This window comes from Rhinolophus ferrumequinum, chromosome 9 (assembly GCF_004115265.2).
Source record: "Rhinolophus ferrumequinum isolate MPI-CBG mRhiFer1 chromosome 9, mRhiFer1_v1.p, whole genome shotgun sequence".
Classification (NCBI taxonomy): domain Eukaryota; kingdom Metazoa; phylum Chordata; class Mammalia; order Chiroptera; family Rhinolophidae; genus Rhinolophus; species Rhinolophus ferrumequinum.
Genome location: NC_046292.1, coordinates 45,320,766 through 45,342,991, shown reverse-complemented (window position 1 = coordinate 45,342,991; position 22,226 = coordinate 45,320,766). Strand labels below are relative to the sequence as shown.

The 22,226-nt window shown below is 37.6% G+C and overlaps 1 protein-coding gene and 1 pseudogene across 4 annotated transcripts in view; one reads left to right on the top strand and one right to left on the bottom strand.

The window, feature by feature from the left end:
• PATJ (PATJ crumbs cell polarity complex component) overlaps nucleotides 1-22,226 on the bottom strand; it is a 296,757-nt gene that overhangs the window by 67,409 nt on the left and 207,122 nt on the right. For 3 of the 4 annotated variants that reach the window (XM_033115510.1, XM_033115513.1, XM_033115511.1), the window contains exon 31: nucleotides 15,273-15,365. The exons of the other annotated variant lie outside the window; for it this stretch is intronic. In XM_033115510.1, the coding sequence (XP_032971401.1) occupies nucleotides 15,273-15,365 (93 nt within the window). The remainder of the gene's footprint in view (nucleotides 1-15,272; nucleotides 15,366-22,226) is intronic. 4 annotated transcript variants of the gene reach the window in all.
• LOC117026703 (ATP synthase lipid-binding protein, mitochondrial-like) lies at nucleotides 19,836-22,113 on the top strand (annotated as a pseudogene).

Here is a 22,226-nt window from a genome sequence, read left to right as displayed (position 1 = left end):
ACAATCTCATCCTGTTTCATCAATTCCCTATGGGTTTACAACCTGAGAGATTTAACCCCATCATGTAATATCCTGACACTGCAGCCTAGGACCCCTGGATAATTGTGACTACCCTTAGCTGTCGACTCGAAACTTATTTTTTAGGACCAGAACCATGTCTCAATTAGATTCCCTCTTATTTTCCCCACATGGGAGAAAGATCCTAGAACTCTTCCCCCCCACCTCTGGCCTTAAAAACAAAAACAAAAAACTTTGTTCCTAAACAGATTATAGGACATAAAATGAATTTTAAAATTGCCTCATCCCCTAATTCCTCCCTGAGCCCCTGGGTGGTGCCCTCTCCACAAATGACCAATGTATTTTATCACTACTTTTTAAACATTATATTGTATTTTTAAAAATTTTATGTGTCTGTCTCCCGTATACTAATATGATTGACTTTTATTTTTTTTTTGGTCTTATTTGTTTCTTCAATATATAGTAGAATAAAATAAGAGCTTGATAAAGGGCTAGTGCTATATAAAATAAAGTTTGGGAACTTACATCTTAAATGCACCTAGGTAGATTTCAGAGCCAGGCATGAAAGAAAGGACACTGGGTGAAGGTGATCCTGTGGCCTCCTCTTTAAAGGATCAAAGTTGAAAAGAGAGAAGACCTGAGAAGGCCAATAAATGGTGCTCATGGGAATTTTTAGAATAAAAGTTTTAAACTGCCTTATCCACGGAAACCGTTGGTTTTATTCCTTCCAATGTGGATCAAATGGCCTTCAGAAGAGCAAAAGTGCCTCTGTTTGAAAATGATATTGCAGGTTGGCAATTCTACTTGGCTTATACCCAGATTAACCAGCAGTGGGACAAAGGAGTTGACTTCCCCAGCTAAAGAACCCATTTGCATAAAACAGAGAGATATAACTAATTTGGTTAAACATGTCCTCATCACTTGCACTTGTAACTAAAAGGAAAGGGCTCTGGAATAGTAGCCAGAAAAATCTGGGTTCAGATTGGTTCTACTACTTGTGATAGCAGTGCTTGAAAACCTTTATCTTTTGCAATAGTAAGAATGCAATAACAGCTACGTGAACAAGGCCTTGTAAGCAAAGGTGAATTCAGCATATGCTTCCTGAGCATCTCCTCGGGGCCAGCAGTGAATAAGACTAACCGCAACTTGAACTTATGGCACTTACATATCTGGTGAGGCAGATATTAGAGAAAAAATTATGAAAACTTTGAATTATAACTGAATGATATATATATGCCAAGGGGTGTATCAACTGCAGAGAACAGTTGCCTAAGAAGTGTTAATTTCCTTCCATTTCTCTTGTCCTCAAAACTGTGGAATGATGAGATGAGGAAATTAGAGCTCTGAAAAGCCTCTGGTCCAACATATCCTTCCATTTCTTATGCTGGTTAAAACTTAAACCTCTGGGCTGAAGGACAGGGCTGGTACATGGTGACAATGAAAATCACCATGGCAGCTACAATTTACTGGTAGGTTACACATTTTAGATATGGATGTACACAGCAGACCTGTGTGTTAGGTACTATTATCATCCTCATTTTAGAATTGACGTAATTGAGGTACAGAGAGGCTAAAGTACTTGCTGAGCCAGAAATTAATCCAGACACCTCTTGCGCCAGAGCCCCTGCCCTTAAGTGAGGAATAAACCACAAGGGAAAAGGGAAAATTCTGCTCACCTCTTCTCAAACACACACAGGAGTTTTGGGACTCAGCCTCAACACCATGACTCCATTTTAGATGCAGCGTTAGGTCAAGTGATGCCTGCTTATTTTGAGCCTGGGCAGGAAAAAAGTTTCACGGCACTAGCTACTTCAGTGACCTCAGGTGAGTCACTTTCCTTTGTGTTTAAACACAAATTTAGAAATCGCTAATCTCCCAACTACTGCACCAAGGGAGCTCTTAGCTCCTTCAAAGCTGAGGTCCTGGGACATTTTAAAGTGTTGACTGTGCCCGGGGATCCCTAAGTAAGAAGACGGAGGAAGCAGTGTGGAAAGATCATCCCATTTTATGAATCAAACGGATCTGACACATTCTGTGCGCGTTGTGTTATAATCCTCAGCCAAGTGCTATGATCTCCTGAAAGAAAATGTTTTGCAGGCCAGGCAAATTACTCTGATCAAGAGAAGCAGCTTCCAGTGGGTGGACATAAAAGGCAACACTGGGAATACTCTACATGGTCGATAACAACGGCAGCAGAGCAATGTTCAGCATATAATCACCAAAGCTGGCTCACTTCTGTCCCAAAGCTGGGTAAGCAAAATGCTCTGTCTGGCCACAGTAATCGGTCCAAGGGTGGACAGCTGAATCATCCTGTGGGTTTCCCAAAGTGGACCCAAGGGAAGGAAGTCAGCCTCTTTCTGGCAGAGAAGCTTAGGAGTTTTTGGCAGCCATATTCCAACCATGCTGAGGAAGCAAGTCTGCAGCTGAAAAGAGTCAAACAGACATGCAGAGACATCTCTGGCAGCACCAGGTTTCTGATTCTAACTGTCCCAGAGGCTGTCAACCCCGCCCTTCCTGCAGTTATGTAAAAAGAACATCATTCTATCAGTAAATTTCCCCTTTTGTCTGTAAGGTCAAGTTGAGATTTTACTGCTTGCAACCAGGAGACTCATAATTAAAATGAAGTGGATCCCAGAAAAGATCTATCAGGATAACAAAATTCTTTCCAGACTCAAAGAACAGTGCCCGAGTAGCACTGTGTTTCCAAGAAGCTCTGGGATTCAGAAGACAGGGTACTGGACACAGGTAAGAATGTCTGAGTTATGGGCTCTGAGCCGCTGTGTCATTTTCCTTCTCTGGGCCCTTAGTGCTATTTTTTATGATTAAATGATTACTTTCTCAATTTAGAAAAATCTGAGAAGCAATAGCTTCCTTCTGAAAGGCTAGCTGAATTTCAAGTTCAATAACAAGTCTCCAAAGCGGACCAGTTCAAGTGGCTGGGAGTGAAAGTAAGCGAGCAGCGGTCAACGTGTGAATCTGTGTTAAAAATGTGTACCAATGTTTCTGCGGTGTTTGAGTTCAAGTGATGACTTCAGCTGCTACGCTCGCTCTCTCTATTGTCTTCATTTACAATTCAGAGGGGAAGAGAATGGAAGAAAAAGCCAAAAGCTTTTCTCTTGTGACTTTTGTGAAGGAAGCAGACTTGACTGCAAACGTGCTGTCTTTTTTATGGCCAGGAAAGGGAAATTTATCATGTAGGCAAATCTCAAGTGATTTTCAGAAATACAGGATATAAAGTACAATGAGCTGTGAAAAATGCTACATATTTGAATGCACTTGAACTCTGCCACTGGCAATTTGCATACTGTCCCAAATGACAGGCCAATGCTGACTCAGACAGTCTCTCCTGTTCCTTACAGGAAATTCCTAGACTTTATCGCTATAGATGCAATTTCATACTGGATCTGAAACAGAAAATGAGATTCACACAGTGATATCTGCTCCCACAGCCAAACCAGAACTCCTGCAGTTCTTGATGGAGTGCAAACTGGGGATAATAATAGATGTTAAGCACACAGTTCAGAAGCTTGTTTTAAAAATGAGCAGGATACACACCTGAGAATTCCAGCTTGGGAGATCTAACAAGAAGCCTATAATCATTAGAAATGCATTTTTCCCCTAGAGTATGAAATTGACAACCAGCAAATAATTTTATTCATTAAAAAGGCAACACAGTAGAAGTATGGAACATGTTTCTAGAGTTTAACAGGCAGACTCAGGCTATATGAATACACCTGAAACCACTTACTGCCACCACAGACTTTCTTGAACTCATCTTGTCTCCTAGGTCAATTCTTTGGTCCCAGTTGTTGATCTACCAACTTTATTCATACTTTGTCCCAAATGTTGCAGAATAACCTAATGCTAAATTCTGTGATGCTTACTCCTTCTACCACTTCTGACGCAAAGAAAGTTCCAGGCAGCAGGAAGAGGGATTTGGCTTCCTTATACAGGTAAGAAACACGGATATGAAGGCAAATTAATCCTCTATGGGGGAAAATGTTGGCCAATGAGGAAGAGGAGTCCAGAGAGAACCAGAGGAAACTCCCTGTCAACATCCTCCTGGTTGGGACTATTTGAGATGCTATAGTTCCATACTTCTTCTATGAAAATATCCAGCAAGACAAAGCAAAAACTCATCCTTGTTACAAAGCTGCGGCTGCCTCAGTAATGCACCCTGTATTTCTGTTCTGTCTTATCTTATAGAAGTCAGAACCCGAAGCAAAAACTACCCACCTATGTTTTCTTGGTGATGCAGTCCCTCAGACCTCAGCTCCGAAAGGGATGTAATTACCAATAAAAATCAGGTACACACCTTTTACTTCAGAGTCTATTTTCTATGTAATACTGTCTAAGACAATATGGCTGGCTGGGTAATGTTTAGTAACAATTTCAGTCCTAATCCAAGTCTCAAAGGGTGTAGGAGTTTGTTCAGCTCCCACTGAAGGGAGCATGGAAAGCCATACAGAAATATTCTTCACCAGAGAAGCCTGGGTTAGGGAACTCAGAAATTAATCCAGTAGGGAGAGTTGTATGCCCAACACCCTTTACTCAAGGCTGCATGAGTAGTGCTGGAAGGAGATTTGGAATTGTGTTTATAGGCACCCCTGTTTAAGGCTAGGAAGGCTTCTGAAAGGCAAAGGAAAGAAAAACCTGATAATACAAAAAATGAAGCTGGGAAAACCAAGAAGCAAAAGAGGCAAATGATTCAGAATTCATCTAAGAGAGGTAATCCTGGCTTGGAAAAAGGAGACTAGAATAAACTGCTTTATTAATGTCACACCAGTTTTACATTCTTACAAATACACCAATCTGATCATGGTGTATTTCCTCTTTTCATATTATTGAATTTGATTTACTAATGTTTTGCTTAAGGTTTTTGCATCTGTGATTGGCATGTATTTTGTCTTTCTTATAATATCCTTGTCACATATTGGATTCAAGATTATTCTGAGTTCATAAAATAATTCAAGTAGTTTTTCTATTTTCAGAGAGAGTTTATGCATGTTTACAAAAGTTCACATGTGAAACTACCTGGACCTGGCATTTTCTTTTGGGTAATGGTTTTAATGTCTTACTCAATTTCTTAAATAGGTATAGAACTATTCAAAATTTCTATTTCTTCCCATGCCAAATTGGAAATTTACATTTTTAAGAAATGTGTTCATTCATCTAAATGTTTAATGTATTAGAATAAAGTTGTTCATTGTACTCTCTCCTTATCGTCTTATACCTGGAGAATATGTAGTGATGTCACATTTTAAAAATTCTTGATTTGGTAATTTCCTTGATCAGTTTTTTTTCTTTCAATTTTTCAGTCTTTTTAAAGAACTAAGTTTGCTTTTATTGTCCTCAATAAAACAAATTGTCCTCATTTGTTTTCTATTTCATTGCTTGTGAATCTGGTTTTTATTATTTATTTTCTTCTCTTTTGTTTTGGCTTGATTTTCAGATATTTTTCCAGCTTCTTTAGAAGGATTCTCAATTATGTTTTTATGTTTATTTTATAAATTTTTATTGGGGAATATTGGGGAACAGTGTGTTTTTCCAGGACCCATCAGCTCCAAGTCAAGTTGTTGTTTTCAATCTAGCTGTGGAAGGCGCAGCTCCCTGGCCCATGTGGGAATCGAACCAGCAACCTGGGTGTTATGAGCACTGCACTCTAACCAACTGAACCAACCAGCCCCAACTGGCAGCTCAGTTTCAAGTCAAGCCTTTGTTTTAGCTCTAGTTGTGGAGGGTGCAGCTCACTGGACCATGTGGGAATCAAACTGGTGACCTTGGTATTATGAGCACTGTGCTCTAACCAACTGAGCCAACCGGCTGCCCAGATTCTTCAATTATTAATGCTTAGGCTTTCTTCTTTTTACTCAATATGCATTTCAGTTTGTAAGTTTCACTTAGCATTGCTTTAGCTGCATTCTACAAGTTTCTGTTTGTCTTATGCTCATTTTCATTTAGCTCAAAATATTGCCTTATTTCCTTGTTCAATTTGTTCAATGGGCTATTTAGAAGTGTGTTATTTAATTGCTAAACAGAGATTTCCTTTCTGTTGTTATTTATTACTAGATTAATTCCATTGTGGTCAGATAAATGTTCTGTATGATTTTTAAACTGGCTTTATGGTCAAATACACAGTCTTATTTGTTAAATAAGTGTTCCATGTACTGTTGGGGGAAAATGTTATTAGTGGGCAGAATGCTTTATATGTCAGTTAGTCATTTTTGTTAATGGTGTTGTGCAAATAGTTTATATGCTTCCGGATTTGTTTGTTGCTCACCTTTATGAATTACTGAAAGAGGTATGGCAAAATATCCTACTATGATTGTGAATTTATATTTTTTTCATATAGTTCTGTCAATATTTGCTTTTATATTTTAAAGCTCTATTGTGGGTACACAAAGATATAATATTGTAATATCTTCCCAGTTTGTTCAAATTTTTATCATTATGAAATGTTATCTTTATTTCTAGGGATGTTTCTTACTTTAAAGTATTGTATGATTTTAGGAAAGCTACATTCTTTCCTTTGGTTAATATAGCAGGGCATATCCTTTTGTTTTCTCTTATTTTCAACCTTTCTTACATTTAAGATATATTTATTGTAATCAGAAAATAGGTCTATTTTCATCCAGACTGAAAGTCTTCATCTCTTAATGTTATCACTGGTATATTTGGATCTAGATTGATCAGCTTTCTCTTCTTTTACGTTTTCCCCTTTTGTTCTTGTTTCCTTTTTCTTCCTAGTAGACTTATGAATTAATCAAATGCATTTTTAAAATATTTATATTTTCCCTTATATAAACTTAACTACAGATTGTGTTATTATTTTGGGAGGAGGAGGGATGAATTTCCTGGGGGTTACACAATGGATCCTTAATTTCTTGAGTCTACCTCAAATTAATACCGTGTTTCCCCAAAAATAAGACCTAGCCGGACAATCAGCTCTAGTGCATCTTTTGGAACAAAAATTAATATAAAACCTGGTCTTGTATTATATTGTATTGTATTATATTATATTATATTATATAAGAGCCAGATCTTATATAATTAATTATTATAATTTTTATATTATATTAATTATTATTAATTTTTGTTCCAAAAGATGCATTAGAGCTGATGGTCCGGTTAGGTCTTATTTTCGGAAAAACACATTACTTTACTTTTTTGGGTAGTACAAATGGGTACATAAATTATGATATATACAAATTACAGCTACGTACAACAGTTTGCATGAATTTCAAAATCATAATATTCAGCTAAAGAAGATATATATACAAGAGCACAGGCCTTAGGATTCTATTTCTATAAAGTACTACACCCAAAAAACTAATTTATGGTAATATACTTCAGGATAGTGGTTTCTTTTGGGGAAGGTGGTAGAGAGGGAGCACGAGGGGATTTCTTGGGTGTTGGCTATTTGCTACATTTTCTTCTGTATGTTGGTTGCATGGTTGTACCATATCCAATGAAAATTTATTGAGGTATACACTTCTGTACTCTTCTATAGACATACTAATATATATTATATACACTAATCTTTACTAGATATAAAATAAAAATCTAGTTTTAATACTACCTCCTCTGGGTAACTTCTGTTAAGTTGTCCAGATAAGGCAAATCATTCCCTCTGTGCTCACAACCCATTGCTCACTCATGTGCCTTTTTGAGCACTCATATAGGTATAGTGAAATGTGCCAGTTTACTTAGCGGATTCATAATTAAATCATTCATTTTTCAAGCAGGGTTCTCTGAAAGGCAAGAGCATAGGTCCCTAATGATCATAGTATTCCATCTAGTACTCAACCTTGATTTCAGGGGAAAAAATGTGAGTAATGTTCTCTTCAGCTCTGACTTAGTCTTGCGGTGGTGATCCTAGAAACAGGGATTGGCTCAACAGCCCATGAGGGACATGTGTTCTCTTTCTACAAGAGGTGGCATCTAGTTCCTCAAATCTATCTGCTTTTTTCTCAGTCCTAGAATCCTGCCATAATTCTCCTTTTTTCAAAACTTCATTCTTCATTAACTTACCAAGTAATCAAGACGTGTGATTAAGACAGATTTCTTCCTGAAGAAAGATTCTGCCAATGTCTTGGTTCAACTAGTATTGATCTTCCAAAATACTGGCTCCTTGATTTGTGACTCAAAGTAGGAGTTTTCCCTCTTTAAACTCACGGGCAGATTATTTCTACCCTTCTTGTTTAAAGAATTGTGATAAATTCTGCATGTGAATCCAAGTTACTGTACAACCTTTAGAGTAATGAGGGCACCCTCTGCTGAAGTACTGTGTACCAGTGCCTGACCCTGGATAGCCCTTTTCGTTAGTAGCAGCATTTTTGTGCTTCTTCAACAGTTTTCATTAGAACGCATTTTAAACTAGTTTTCCAAACTTTGATGCCAGCACTTTAAAAACACTTAGGACTAATTTTGAAGCAGTCAAATTGATAAATTGAACCAGAAATCACAGGGCATATTATTCTTTCCAAATTTCACACTGAAGTTTTCCGACAAATCTGTTTTTTTCTCATGATCTTCTTTTTTTTAATTAGTGACAGTATCAAGCTCCCACTTATCCCGGTTTAAAACCACAATCAGCTTTCAGTAATCCCTCTCCTTGCCTGCTTTCATCTCATCATTTGCAAAGTACTCATGAGTCTAGGGATACCACATGAAGCAAAGTAGAGTTTTCTCAGACTTTGGGATGTCACAGACCAGAAAATGTTCAAAAGACCTTTGGGGATATAGAGTTACCTTTTTTTTTTGGCCAAGTAATTGAGACCAAAGAAATATGAGGCCGGAGCATATGAATTTGCCATGTTGTAGGTCAAGAAATGCTCAAAAATTAGTGATTTTAGAGGGTTCAACCTATAAAGTCCTCTCCGCCCAATGACTACCATGTATTATCACCATAATGTCATCTAGGAAGAGCTGTTTCAACACTAAAAATTCAGGTAGGACACAGTCTTAATGGGCGGTCCTTTAAACTGAACTGTCTTTGTGGTTATGATTTTTCACATTTCCCACAGAGCAATGAAAACTGTTAGGGATCCACGAGGGTCTAATGAATAACTTTTTAGTATTATCTGAATAGAGGAGAAACTTGGATTTTGAAGTCTGACAGTGTTTTTTCTACTTATAGGTAATGTGTTCTATGACAAATTAGACTTCTCTAAACTTCAGGTTCTCTATGGGCTGATACCAGTTGTCTCTCAGAGAGGCAGTATGGCATGATCAGGCATGTAAGTCAAACACATAAGGCTTTGAATCCTTATTGTGGCACTTACTGCCCCTAAGCCTTTGGGCAAGTGAATTAACTTCTGGACTCCTCAGGCCCCTCATCTGCAAAATGGAGATAATAACGCTTTATTATGGGGAGGATGGAGATAATATGTTCTGTTCAGTTCCTAACAAATAATAAGCGCTCAATAAATGCTGGATAATTTATTACTATTACTACTACTACCACTACTACTACTATTTTTTGCCAGGATAAATGAGGTGATATTTTAAAGTGCAGTATTATTTAATAATTAGCCATTAAATAATATTGCAAACTGTTTTCCAAACTGGCTGTACCACTTTACATTCCTACCAGCAAGGGATGAAAGCTCTAATTTCTCCATGTAATTGCCAGCACTTGCTATTGTCTGTCTTGTTGATTATCGCCATCCTAGCAGGTGTGAAGTAGTATTTCATTATGGTTTTGATGTGCATTTCTCTAATGGTTAAAGAGGTTGAGCATCTTTTCATGTGCTTATTGGCCATTTGTATCCCTTTGGAAAAATGCCTATTGAGATCTTTACCCAATTTTTAGTTCAGTTGTCCTTACTGACTATTACTATCTATAACAGCAGGGAAAAGGAGATGAACAAGAACAAAAGAAACATAAACTGGCTTTGCATCAAAGCAGAAAATTATGGAATCACAGGATGAAAGATCCAGGAAGTAACAAGAATAGAGGTCAACTACTTCCAAAAAGAAAACAGTACTATGTCTTCTTTTCCTTCTCTTGCTCCTTCTTTCCCACCTAACTACTGAGCTTCTCCAGACAACAAGCTGATGTGAACACTTGTCCGAGAACATCTCAAGCCCTTTAAGAAGCCCTGATAGTTTTGTTCATCACTGAATCCCTGCACAGAGCATTGTCTGACATTCAAGAGACACTCAATTGATATTTGTTGTTTGACCAACAAATCACACAGTGATCTATCTGATATTTCAAGAAAAGCTGTCTATGTGAACCACTCAGTGAAGAGGAGATGGGCTTTAGAGGCAGTGACCTGGCTTTGAGTCCCAGCCACACCACCTACCAGCTGTGGGACCTTAGGAACAGACTTGCCATCTCTTAGCCCCAGTACCTTATTAGTGAAGTAGGGCTAATGATATGTACATCACTGGGTGAAATAAGATAACCAGCATGAAACTGCGTGGCACAGGTTACTTTCTCGAAAAATTTTAGTTTCCTTCATTTTATGAAACATCTTTTTAGACGTCTGTATCACTTTACTTACCAATGTAAATGGTAACTTTCGGTATCTTTATCTGATTCTATGCCATAATATTCTATGTTAGTTCAGGATTTAGACAAAAGGGAATGAAAATCACAAAGTTCAAATCCCAGTGTAATTTTCTTGTTTTCCTTTGATGACTTCGGTTTTGTTCGATGTCTGTATCTGACAGGCAGTAGTGCATAGTGAGTAGTTTAGAGTACAGCCTCCAACCTGGATCTAGGCTTCACTGGGTCATTATTTGGGCAATTTACTTAATGTTTCAGTGCCTCAATTTCCTCATGTCTTAAATGGGGATAATATTAGTACTAACCTCATAGGATTGTTATGTAAAGAGCTTAGAATGATGCCTGGCACGGAGGTATTCGATAAGTACTGTCTATTTGGGGGTCGAAAAATTGACTTCAGTTTTCCAAGTTACACCTGAATGGCTCACTCAGAACAGCGAATCCTTATATGGTGAACCTTAATGCTTTAATCAGCATAACAACATCCTCCTTGTTGACAACCACAGCTCACACAGTGATTCCAGTGCACTCTAGCATGGTTCCAGATAGTACTTCATAGTTATTACCTCCTTTAATTCTCATAACAACCTTTTGTTTCTTCCCCTCAATTTACAGATGCAAAAACTAAGGCACAGAGAGATTATTTGCCTAAGGTTATATTGCTAGTAAATGGTAAAACCAGAATTTGAATCCGGTAGTCTGACGCCAATGTTTGCACTCTTAATAATTTAGTTATACTGCTTCAAAACAGTATATTACATGACAAACATATAACTTTATGCCCAAAAGATTAAAATAATTATTTTAGGGACTCACAATCTTCTATGTCAAGATACTAAGGGGTCAAAGACCCTCCTGGATGAGTCCTAGTTCTTCCAATTTCTAGTTTTGTGATCTTAAGTGAAAGATTAAGGGCTCATCTATCATGTTTCCCCTAAAATAAGACCGGGTCTTATACCATATTTCCCTGAAAATAAGATCGAATCTTACATCAGTTTTTGCTCCAAAAGACGCATTATGGTGTATTTTCAGGGGATGTCTTATTTTTTCATGTACAACAATCTACATTTATTCAAATACAGTCATGTCATCTTCTTCTGGAACATCGTCATAACGTACTAAACGTCCGTCTGGCTGATGATCTTAACAGGTGTATTTTCGGGGTAGGTCTTATTTTTGGGAAAACACTGTATAAGTCTGGGATAAATAATTCCTGCCTTCCTTTTTGCACAGTTTTATTTTGGAGATAAAATTGAATAAGATCATGAACAAACAAAATATTATTTTAGAAAAAATTTAGATATTAAAAATATTAAGCTAATGAAATAATAGATGAGACTTTGTTTTGCCAATTTTAAAGCTCTGTGCAAATAGTTTTTCCAATGTTCCTTTCAAAAGCCTTAAAAAGTAGTCTTAGTAGGCTGTCACCTAGACTTCTGAAATAGATTCCAGACACTTCCCTGCTTCCAGTCTCTCACAATTGAAATCTACACTTCACAAACCATTATTTGATCAGTTGCCTAAAAATAACTTATTCTTCCTTTAAAAATATTTTAGAGAAATCTAGTATCTCCTCACATTATTATAAATAAATAAAGTTATTATTCCTTAGCTGTGAATCTGGGGCTACTGAGATATGGACCAATGTCAACCATAACTGAATAGTGAACGAGCACTGGAATATGTGTGGACCCATGACTTAGTTTTAGCTCTGAAAACAGGTAACGTTGGAGAAGTAATTTAATAGCTCTTTGGAGTAGTTTCTTCCAGGTAGCACCTTGTGTAAACATGTATCCATCTAGCTATAGAAACATTTATTGAACACCGGAGCACGAAAAGATGAATAAATTAATCTATAATTCATAGCATACAGTCCCTTCAGTTCTGCGATTCTAATACTCAAATTCCATTGCCCGTTGTTGCCCTACTAAAAGCCCAATCCTCACTCACTACTCCCCTAACCCACACTATTTGATATAAGTTAACAGTATTTGTAAATGAAGAAGCTTTGAGTATGAAATTTGTTGATGTTACTCATTCCCCTTTAGTGCAAATATACAGTTTATCTTCTGGAAAGGGCACAGAGTAACCTTGGAGCATCTTGTTCAAGAACAATGGTCATAATCTGTTAGTCCCAGTATTCTTGATGCCATGATTCTCAGGTCTCAGGTAAGGTTTGTCCAAGAGTAGCCCATTATAATGTCCACTCTTGCTGAAACGCCCTTTCCCTGGTAAATGTTCCATTTATGCCAACCTCAGCAGTCAATTGCCTTCTTATCTTTAGAGATTCACCTTAAAGGCCATGATTCTAAGACATCTTCCCAAATCCCTGAATGAGATGGTTTTCCTTCCACTTTTGAATTTCCGTAACATTTTGTTATTTCTCTCTAATACATTTCTGCGTGGTATGATTTTCCAGATACAAATTTTATTATCCTCACTGATGCTGGACAGTAAACTGCTTAAGAGCAAGGCCGAGGCCAGCACAGCACCTGACGAAATATATGCCCCCACAGAAAGCAAGCAAGTAACTTTTAGAGGATTAGAGCTCAGTGTTTGCAACTATCTTGACATAAATGAAAGTAAAAAGAGTCAAGGCCCATACAGAGTGTGTGCTATCCTTCTGACATGGTACATCCAGCAATCATTGTATGAAAGTTTAGCAAGGGAGGAGAGTTTGCACCAATCTTATAATAGAAACAATTAAATGATGATTAGTGATGATGAACTGTTAGTAATATGCTAGCCGTATGAAATTCTCACCTATGAAAACAGCAATTTCATATGATCCCATCTAATGTTTTGCTGATTTTATATTATCTATCTTTCTTCCCTACGCCTACCCTGGAATGAGTCCTCACGAGGGCAGGCATTTTGGTATGTTTTGTTCACTGTTGTATCTCCAGTGCCTGGAACATAGTAACATTCGGCAAGTATTTGTTGAATCAGTGAATGAATTTAGGGAACACGAATTGTTTGCCTTACACTCTACTGCGTGGTTTATACTTTATAGCCCATTTGTTTTCTTATAACATTCTGATTACTGTCATTCTTCAGATGAGAAATTGAGGCTTGGTGAAGCCAAGTAACTTGCCTAAGACCACACTCTTAATCAATACTTTATGCTAGGCCAGTTATATTTATGCTATAAAAATGTCACATTCGGCTACCTTTCCTCAATTGACCAGACTATGCATTGGTTCTACTGGAAATGGTAAGAAAAAAACTGCAGAATACCAAAAGGGGGTGGTGGAGAGCATAAGATACAAATCAGTGAGTTTGGGGAAGGCTCTTATTCTTGATGAAATGCAGTATGAAACAATATCTAAAGATTCCCCTCAGTCCTACAGGTCCTCTTCAATTGTCTTAACAGTTGGGGCCCCTTCACTGGTGTTGCTTTCTTAAGAACAGGGGGTGAATGATGGATGGCTTTTGCCTACAGCCAATAAGTGAGCCTCCTTGGGATTACCAGAATCTTTCAGCTTATGAACAACAACAATAACAATAACAAAAACCACCTGTTTTTTTTAAAACAATGCTGTTGTTTTAAAAGAATTCCTTAACCTACCTATGGAGATACATTGCCAAAAAGAACAAGTTAGCAGTATTTGTAAATGAAGGAGCTTTGAGTTTGAAAATTGTTGATGTTACTCATTCCCCTTCAATGCAAATATGCAGTTTATCTTCTCGAAAGGGAACAGTGTAACCTTGGAACATCTTGTTCAAGAACAATGGTCATAATCTGTTAGTCCCAGTATTACCGAAGCCAGGGTTCTCAGGTCTCACATAGGGTTTGTCCAAGAGTAGCCCATTATAATGTCCACTCTTAATGAAATGTCCTTTCCCTTCAGCCTGAAAGAATCAATTCACTTTCTCGGACATGGAATCTACGCCAATCCCAATATATATTTTCTAAAAATTGAAAGAAGGTAACTGGATGATTTCTCAAACTTCCTAAAGTAAAATGAACAACTCTGTGCTGTCATAACATCAGGGTGACCTTCATAAGTGATTAATTCTTCAAGATCTGTAAAACATTTTGAAACACAGAGGGAAAAAAAAGCCCATATTTCTTTCTAGAACTTATAGTCTAACCCTGGAAGTGCTAGGCTGCCAAACAAAAAAGGTGGGTTGTGAGCAATGCCATGGGAGTCATAAGAAATGGGACCAGACTCCAGGTCCACATACAGTGAGTGGCTTCTGACTAGTCAGTTCACATCCACAACTCTCAGTTCCCTCGAGTGTAAAAGGAAGTTACTGTCACCTACACTGCAAGGGTCAGGAAATGAATGTAGAACCCAGCACAGTGCCTGGTCCACAGTAAAAGTTCAATAAATATTAAATAACAAAATAGCAAACATTAGGATGTATAAAGAGGGTGAGTTCTCTAAAACTGCTGCCTGTCTCCTTATGTGATAGCCCCTGGGAGGGTTTCAGTATCTTTTCCTATGAATTAATGGAATAAATTTAACATCTCTTTCTGTGCCTCTAGGACTAATTCAGCATAGCCCTAGTCTTAAAGAAACTCAGTATTTAACAAGATTTAAAGGAGAGATGGCGTCTTTCATTTTAGACAGCACAATCCAAGTGTGAAGAAAGTGGGAGAATAGCTTCTCGTTTCAGAGATCAAGATTCCGAGAGAAGCGAATACAATAGTTGATCCCTGCCAAGGTGACACAAGATATAAATAATATATCCCTAAAAAGAACAGGGGGTGAAAACCACCCAAGATTCTCACCAGCATGGAGCTGTCGCTTCCAGGCAGTTGTTTAATACCGACTCTGAGACTGCCATCTTCCTCACTACTAACAGGTTCGGTGCCACTCTGATCCTAGAAGACATTAAAAAGAAAACGGCAAAGATGTCATTCCTCCCTGTACAGATACTCAGTCATAATGGCTCGTTTTATTGTAGTGGATATTGTTTCTTCTCCAGAAGCCATTTCTATTGTCCTCCTTCCCAGGAGAAAGCCATTTTTTTCCCCCAGGTATCTTATTCCTGTTGCTCACAGGTATGCATTAGAGATAGCTGATACCTACTTTCCCTTCCAAGAGAACTGATTGCCTGAAGGTTAATCCCATTCTTTTTGACAAAGATTTTGTCAGGAATGGGTCCGGACCAGTTCTGGTCAATGAGACACGAAGAGAGGTTTGCTGGAGACTTCTGGAAAATTTCTTCCTTTATTTTAAAAGAACCACAAGAAGTCCCCATATCGCCCCAAAGAATAAGAAAGCAGGAAGCTCCAAAAGCCATGGACAGCCAGCCCACAACAAAGAGGAAACCAGCCTTGGGATGAAGCTGACATTTGAATGACAGAACAAAGACAGAGAAGGAAAGAACTGGTTCTCTGATGGTAAAACTGGGCCACTGGATCAAGCAAACCTGAAGTCCAGCCTTGTCCTTAGAAATCTTCTAATGAGAGATAATACATTTACTTATTATTTTACCTAGTTAGAGTTAGCTATTTGTTCCCTCCAGCCAAAACTTCCTGAAATATTTGTTTATCTTCTGCTGAAGACTAAACTGTTTGAGATAAGAAGCCATATTTATCTTGTTTATTTCTGAAACTCAAGCACCTAAGCATCCTGCCTCGCACATGGAAACACTTGACAAATACTGGCTGAACCAATGAATGAATTGAGTACTTGTTTTCTTGATCTTTTTTCAGTAAGATCCTCAAAAATATTTATTTAACATAAATGAGACATCTGGCAATAATAAGCCCCATTAAAATTCCAAAACACATTAGCCATCTCAATTGAATTATGACATTAAATGTTATAGTTAATTAACCAGAAGTTTCTTTACTTTCTAAGGGTACATAAGGGAGAATAGGATAATAAATGGAGTATCTACTAGATTTTTATTTTAAAACATCACCATCCTGTGATTACTACAAATTTGGTTGGGACTGCTTGTAGAGAAAATATTTGTGATTTGAGGACATTCAACCTTACTTATAACTTAAGAAATGCAAATTAAAGCAGATATAGCAGTCTTTCATCTATCAAATGGACAAGAGAATAGAAAGAGAGCATTCAGGATTGAAAATGTTGTAGGGAAACAGGAATTTTTATACACCGTTGAAAGAATGTAAAGTAGGGTAGTCTTTTCAGTAAAAGAAAAAGAAAACATATTATATATAGGAAAATATGTAAGTATACAAAACAATTTTTTTCATTACTTTCTTTTTAGGAGTAGGATTAGAGATTGGGGAATTTTGCATTAGTTATGTCTATACTGTTTGATTGTAGAAGAATTAGTATGTATTACTGCATGTTTAAAAAATAATAAAGGAAAGCTATGAAAAATAGCTCAAAGAAAAAAACAACAACAAAGAATGTAGTATGGACAGTAGAATTGGTCAGAGCTGGATTCGAATGTGAACTTTGCTACTCAGAATTATATGATTATCTGCAAGTTACTTTCTAAATCTGGGTACTTGTTTTTAAGCTACAGATAGAAATACCACATTAAAAATACCCTATCAGGTTGCTTTGAAGATTAATACATTAATATGTAAAAGGTCTATTAATACAACACGGGGTACATTTTCTTCCCCAGCTTTTTATTGAGGCAGGTTCTTTATCCATGCCCCTGTTTCATGTAGTCTCCATAACAACCCCAGATGAGCGTATGGGAAATGAAAGTGTTGTTTAAATAAATCAGAGGAATCTTTACTTTTATATTTCTCAGCAATATGAGGATAGACGATGAAACTTCCTTGGTTTTACTAAAGTGGAGGAGAAAACAGTTGTTTGATGTCTCAACTTAGAAAATTTGAGAAAACTCAGGCAAATCAGCCTAGGTTGCAAATGGTCTACATCTCCTTTAAGAATTGAATAAAAACAAAAAAGAATATCATTTACATCTACACCTATTCAATTATCATACAAAGCTATGTCTCAAATGTCACTTATGCAATAAATCCTTTCCTTCCCCTTAGCTGACAATGACTCTTCTTCCTCTAAACTCACCTAATATTTTACCTGAACTTATGTCACGTATCATTTGCATCTTAATTATGTATGTACAGAACTGATCTCCCTGATGAGACTGAAAGATCCTTGAATGCAACATCTGTGCCTCATTCATTTCCCTTGTCTGATTCATTTTTAAATTCATCCTAGGTCTACCTTGTTTCAAAGTCAATGTTCTTTTTAACTGTACCATGAGCCCCTTCTAAATCTTTTCTTCTGTTTTTAGTTACCAGTTTAGTTTCAGATGGCTCCACAGAGGAGGGTTTGAAATCAAAATCCAGATGGAGAGGAGAGTCAGGTAAAAGGAAGTTGTAATTGAGGAAGGTTAGCAATAAAGGACTTAGTTTCCTAGGAGAGCTAAAGTTTATAGAAGAGTTTTCATGCTTAAATGAGGCACAGAACAAAACAGTGTAGGTTCTGTTCTGAGAACAGAATGGCTCATATGTGTTAAGGAGTCTTCAAAACACCCTGCTGACCAGGGGCTTAGAAAATAGGAATCAGTCAGAGAGAAGGGAAGAGAAAATAGGTCAGCAAGCATGATTTCCAAAGCACAATTGTATCATGGTGGTGTGAAGACCATCTGGCTGACGGATGGTGGCCCACTGACACCCAAGATGATTCAGCTAATCCTGTTGGCTGTCTGTGCCCTTCCTCTCCTGCTGAGTTTCAAACCACCTGTGCAAAGCTGCCTGTTCAGCCAAGGCTACTGAAGAAGAATGACCTTTCCCCATGAAGACCACAGTCAACAGATTCCATGGTGAATTATGCTTCATATATGAATGATAGGAAAAGGCAAGGCTGGTGACTGTACATTTAACACAGACTTTACAAAAAAAAAAAAAAAAAAAGACTGATGAAAAATGCTATTCAATCCCCACTGAGAAGCCTCTTCCAAACTTTCAGGTGTTCTAAACTCCCTGCCCTGGGCTTGTCCAAAATCTTCTACATAAAGCAATGATAATTTTTATTTTTATACTACTTTATTCTTTCATACCCATTATTTGTCTATAGTTAAACAGACAGTGAGAACCTTGACAATAGGAATTTATGTCTGTGAGTAGATTATCAATAACAGTTAAATTAGTTAAACTGTTATTGCGGATTGGAAAAACACTTCTGAGCAGATAAATGGTCCACAGTGGTGTTCTCTACCCTCTTACCTCATTTAACATGACAAAAGAGTATATTAGTATATACAACTTTGTCCTTTTAAGAGTTTACTAAGCAAAGTAAATTAAAACAACAACAAAACCCAGCAACTACACCTTCCTGATATAATTGAAAGTTCTTTAAAACAAACAAACAACAAACTTATACTGGTTTAAATGATTTATTAGTTTCTTTGCAGGCCTAAATTCGCAAATATTTCTTTCTGCAAAATTGTGTTTATTAGATGTGACAAACTGAATTTCTTCTACCCCCAATCATGAGCATTTTTCTAGGCTACTCAGAATTCCAGAAAGGCGGCACACAATTAAAGATAAAATGGAAATTATGCTAATGGGGCTCCCTGGGTAATCAACATCTCCCCTCTTTATGAGGCCTGTTCCATCTCACTTAATATTGAAAACACCATGACTTCAGAAAACAAGAAAAAAAGGTTCTTGCTTCTATAACAATATTGTAAACGATTCAGATCCAGGTCCTAATCTTTGTTTCGTCGTTTCCTAGCTGAGTGAACTTGAGCCAGTTAAGCTCTATAAGTTTGCATTGTCTCACATTTACAAGGAATTTGATAATAATAATTATCAAATTATTGTCGTGGAATGGAATAAATACCTTGCAACCCAAGTATACTTGAGCTTGAGCCCTCAGTACCTCTTACAAGACACCACATCATTGGCTTCCTAATTGAGTTTCCCTCTTCAAAACATCTTTGACATTGCTATTAGAGTAACTGACCTGAAGGAGAGCCCTGATCATTGCTCAAAAATGCCTGCAACAGTTCCCAGTCCCTAACGTATAAAATTCAAATCTTCTGAGATTTAAATGCAAGCCTCTTTCATTTGACCTCAATTTATTTTTTCAACCCCATCTTCAATTACTCCCTTTCACATACCCTTCTACTTCTCCCAGTCCACACTCAGATTTTTCTTAGTTCTGTGTTTTAGTTTGTGCTGTTCCCATATTTTTATTCAACCATACTCACATTTAAAAATCCAATCTATTGATCAGAAATAGTTGTTATCCTACCAGGTAATACTATTCAAAGGTCACATGTCTAGTGTATGGTTATACTAGGATTTGAATTGAAGTAGTATGGCTTTGGGGTCCCTCTTTTTCACCACCATGCTAAGTGCCTACCCTAGCTCTGACTTAGAATGAAAACACCTAGTGCTGGCAAAGCTGTGGATATTGGTAAGGAGTAAATACCTATCCCTACAATCTTTTCAGATAGTAATTGGTCAATACAGATGAAAATTTTGAATTTGTATAGCTTTTGTCTCAACAATTGTACGTTGGGAAAGTCTATGCTATAGAAATAAAAGCACTACCACCAAATGACTGATACATGCATGCAAGCGTGCCTCCCGCGGATGCTTATTTTGGTATTTTTTACTGGTAAAACATTGGAAGATCATCTGAGCACCTGTGAACCGGGAAAACATTATAATAGAGCATATTAATATATGGCCATTATAGTAAGCAAAAAAACAAGCTTTCTCTTTTTAATGTATAGAATCTGTTTCAGACGGATATATAATATATACCTCAAATTTAACCTCTTAATTTTTTCCTCCCTATTAAAGAATAGTATTCTTCAACAGACCGTAATAAATAGCACCACTAATCCGAAAAATCTAGCGTTATCCATGATTCTTTAGTTCCTCTCAGCCCCCACATTTAATCAATCAAGTCTGATTTAACATCCAAAACATAAAGAGTCAGCTCACTTTTCTTTGCTTCCAATACCAAAAGAAATCTCATCCAACCACAATCAGGTCCCACCTGGGCTCCTGCCTTCCAGCATAATACTTTTAGCTTCCTGTGGTCCATTATCTACCTAGTACACTATACATAAGGTCACTTCACTCTCCTGTTATAAACCTTCTAGTGGCTTCTACTGCACATAGAATAAAACCCAAATTTCTTACTCTGACTCACAAAGCTCCTCTCTCCCTTTCATCACACTCCACTACTCTCTGGGCTCCCAATATGCTCCCAGCCACATTCCCCAAACACTTCCATCTCATTCTCACTTGAGTACTTACTATTTTTGTCCCCTCTGCAGGCAAAGCTCTTCCCACTTATTTTTGCATGTCTGGCTCCTCATCATTTTGATCTTGTTTCAATTTCCCCTTGTTCAAGAGGCCTTCCCTATGACCAAACAAAGTGGGCACAAGCCACGTTCCCTATTTTAATTAACTGCAAGGCACTGATCACCACTGATAATTCTCTTAGTTTATTTATTTGTTAGTTAATTTTGTCATTAGGATGTAAACTGAACCATGGCAGGGAGCCTTATCTGTTTTATTCACATCTATATCTCTAATACCAAAAATAGTGCCTGACACATAATATGCACTCATTGATCACTTTTTGAATGAAAAGAATGTGTATTATAAAATCAGATATTTCCTAAGAGAGACACTATTCATAGGTAGCTGTCTATTTTTGTTGTAGAAGCAAAGGAAAAAGTGTGGAGAGATACTAAACAGTAAATATTAACTTCCTGGGGGAAGTGGGGAAAGGAAAATCAACTTTGTCTTCTAATAAATAAGCATTGTTTGATTAGTTATAGTAAATATGTATTTCTTTTAGAAATTAAAAAAAAATCAATAAATAAAGATGTAATATTCCCTCAGGTAGGGAGACTATCTATCTATCTATCTATCTATCTATCTATCTATCTATCTATCTATCTATCTTTCTATATCTCTACAGCAGATCAATATGACAGCACTCTAGTTGTATTAGCAATTTCCCTGACAATAGATAAAAGTAATTATTTAAAGATACCTGTAAACATAAGTCTTAAAGTGTTTTGAAACCATAAAGAAAGAGGTATGATTCAATCATTAAAAAAGGGAATTTTCTAATAAGTTCTGAAATGCCCAATTAGGACAAGTTGTATGTCTAGAAAAAAACCTTCAAGAACTTTGAGACCTTCTCTGTCTTCTCTGCCCTGAGAGGAGCTCTCCTGCCACAGTCCCTCCTTCTGAGAAAATGGGAGCCTGCGCCAAGTTTGGCTCTACCCCCTCCTTGGTGAGGAGCGCCTCTCAGCTGCTCAGCCCATCACTCTCTGCAGCGGTGCTGAGAAGACCAGAGACAGTGACAGAAAAAGGAGAGCCTCAGCAGCTTGGCAGTCCCACATACCCTGACCTCACTTATTTCTAGCCACAGCTTCCAAACCAGCGCTATTTCAAGGGACATCGACACAGCAGACAAGTTCACTGTGGCTGGGGCTGCCACAGTAGGGCTGGCTGGCTGGCTCTGGGGCTGGAACTGGGACTATGTTTGGGAGCCTCAGCATTGGTTATGCCAGGAGCCCTTCTTTGAAGCAACAGCCCTGCTACACCATTCTGGGCTTTGCCCTCTCAAGAGGCCACGGGGCTCTTTTGCCTGATGGTGGCTTTTCTCATCCTCTTCACCACGTGAAGGAGCCATCTCCACCTCCCATAGTTCTTTATCCTGTGTCTTGTCTGCCCTGTATGTTCCTTTTCCTATACCTCCCCACGCAGCCTGGGGTCAGTGGTTGGACCAGGGTTTGA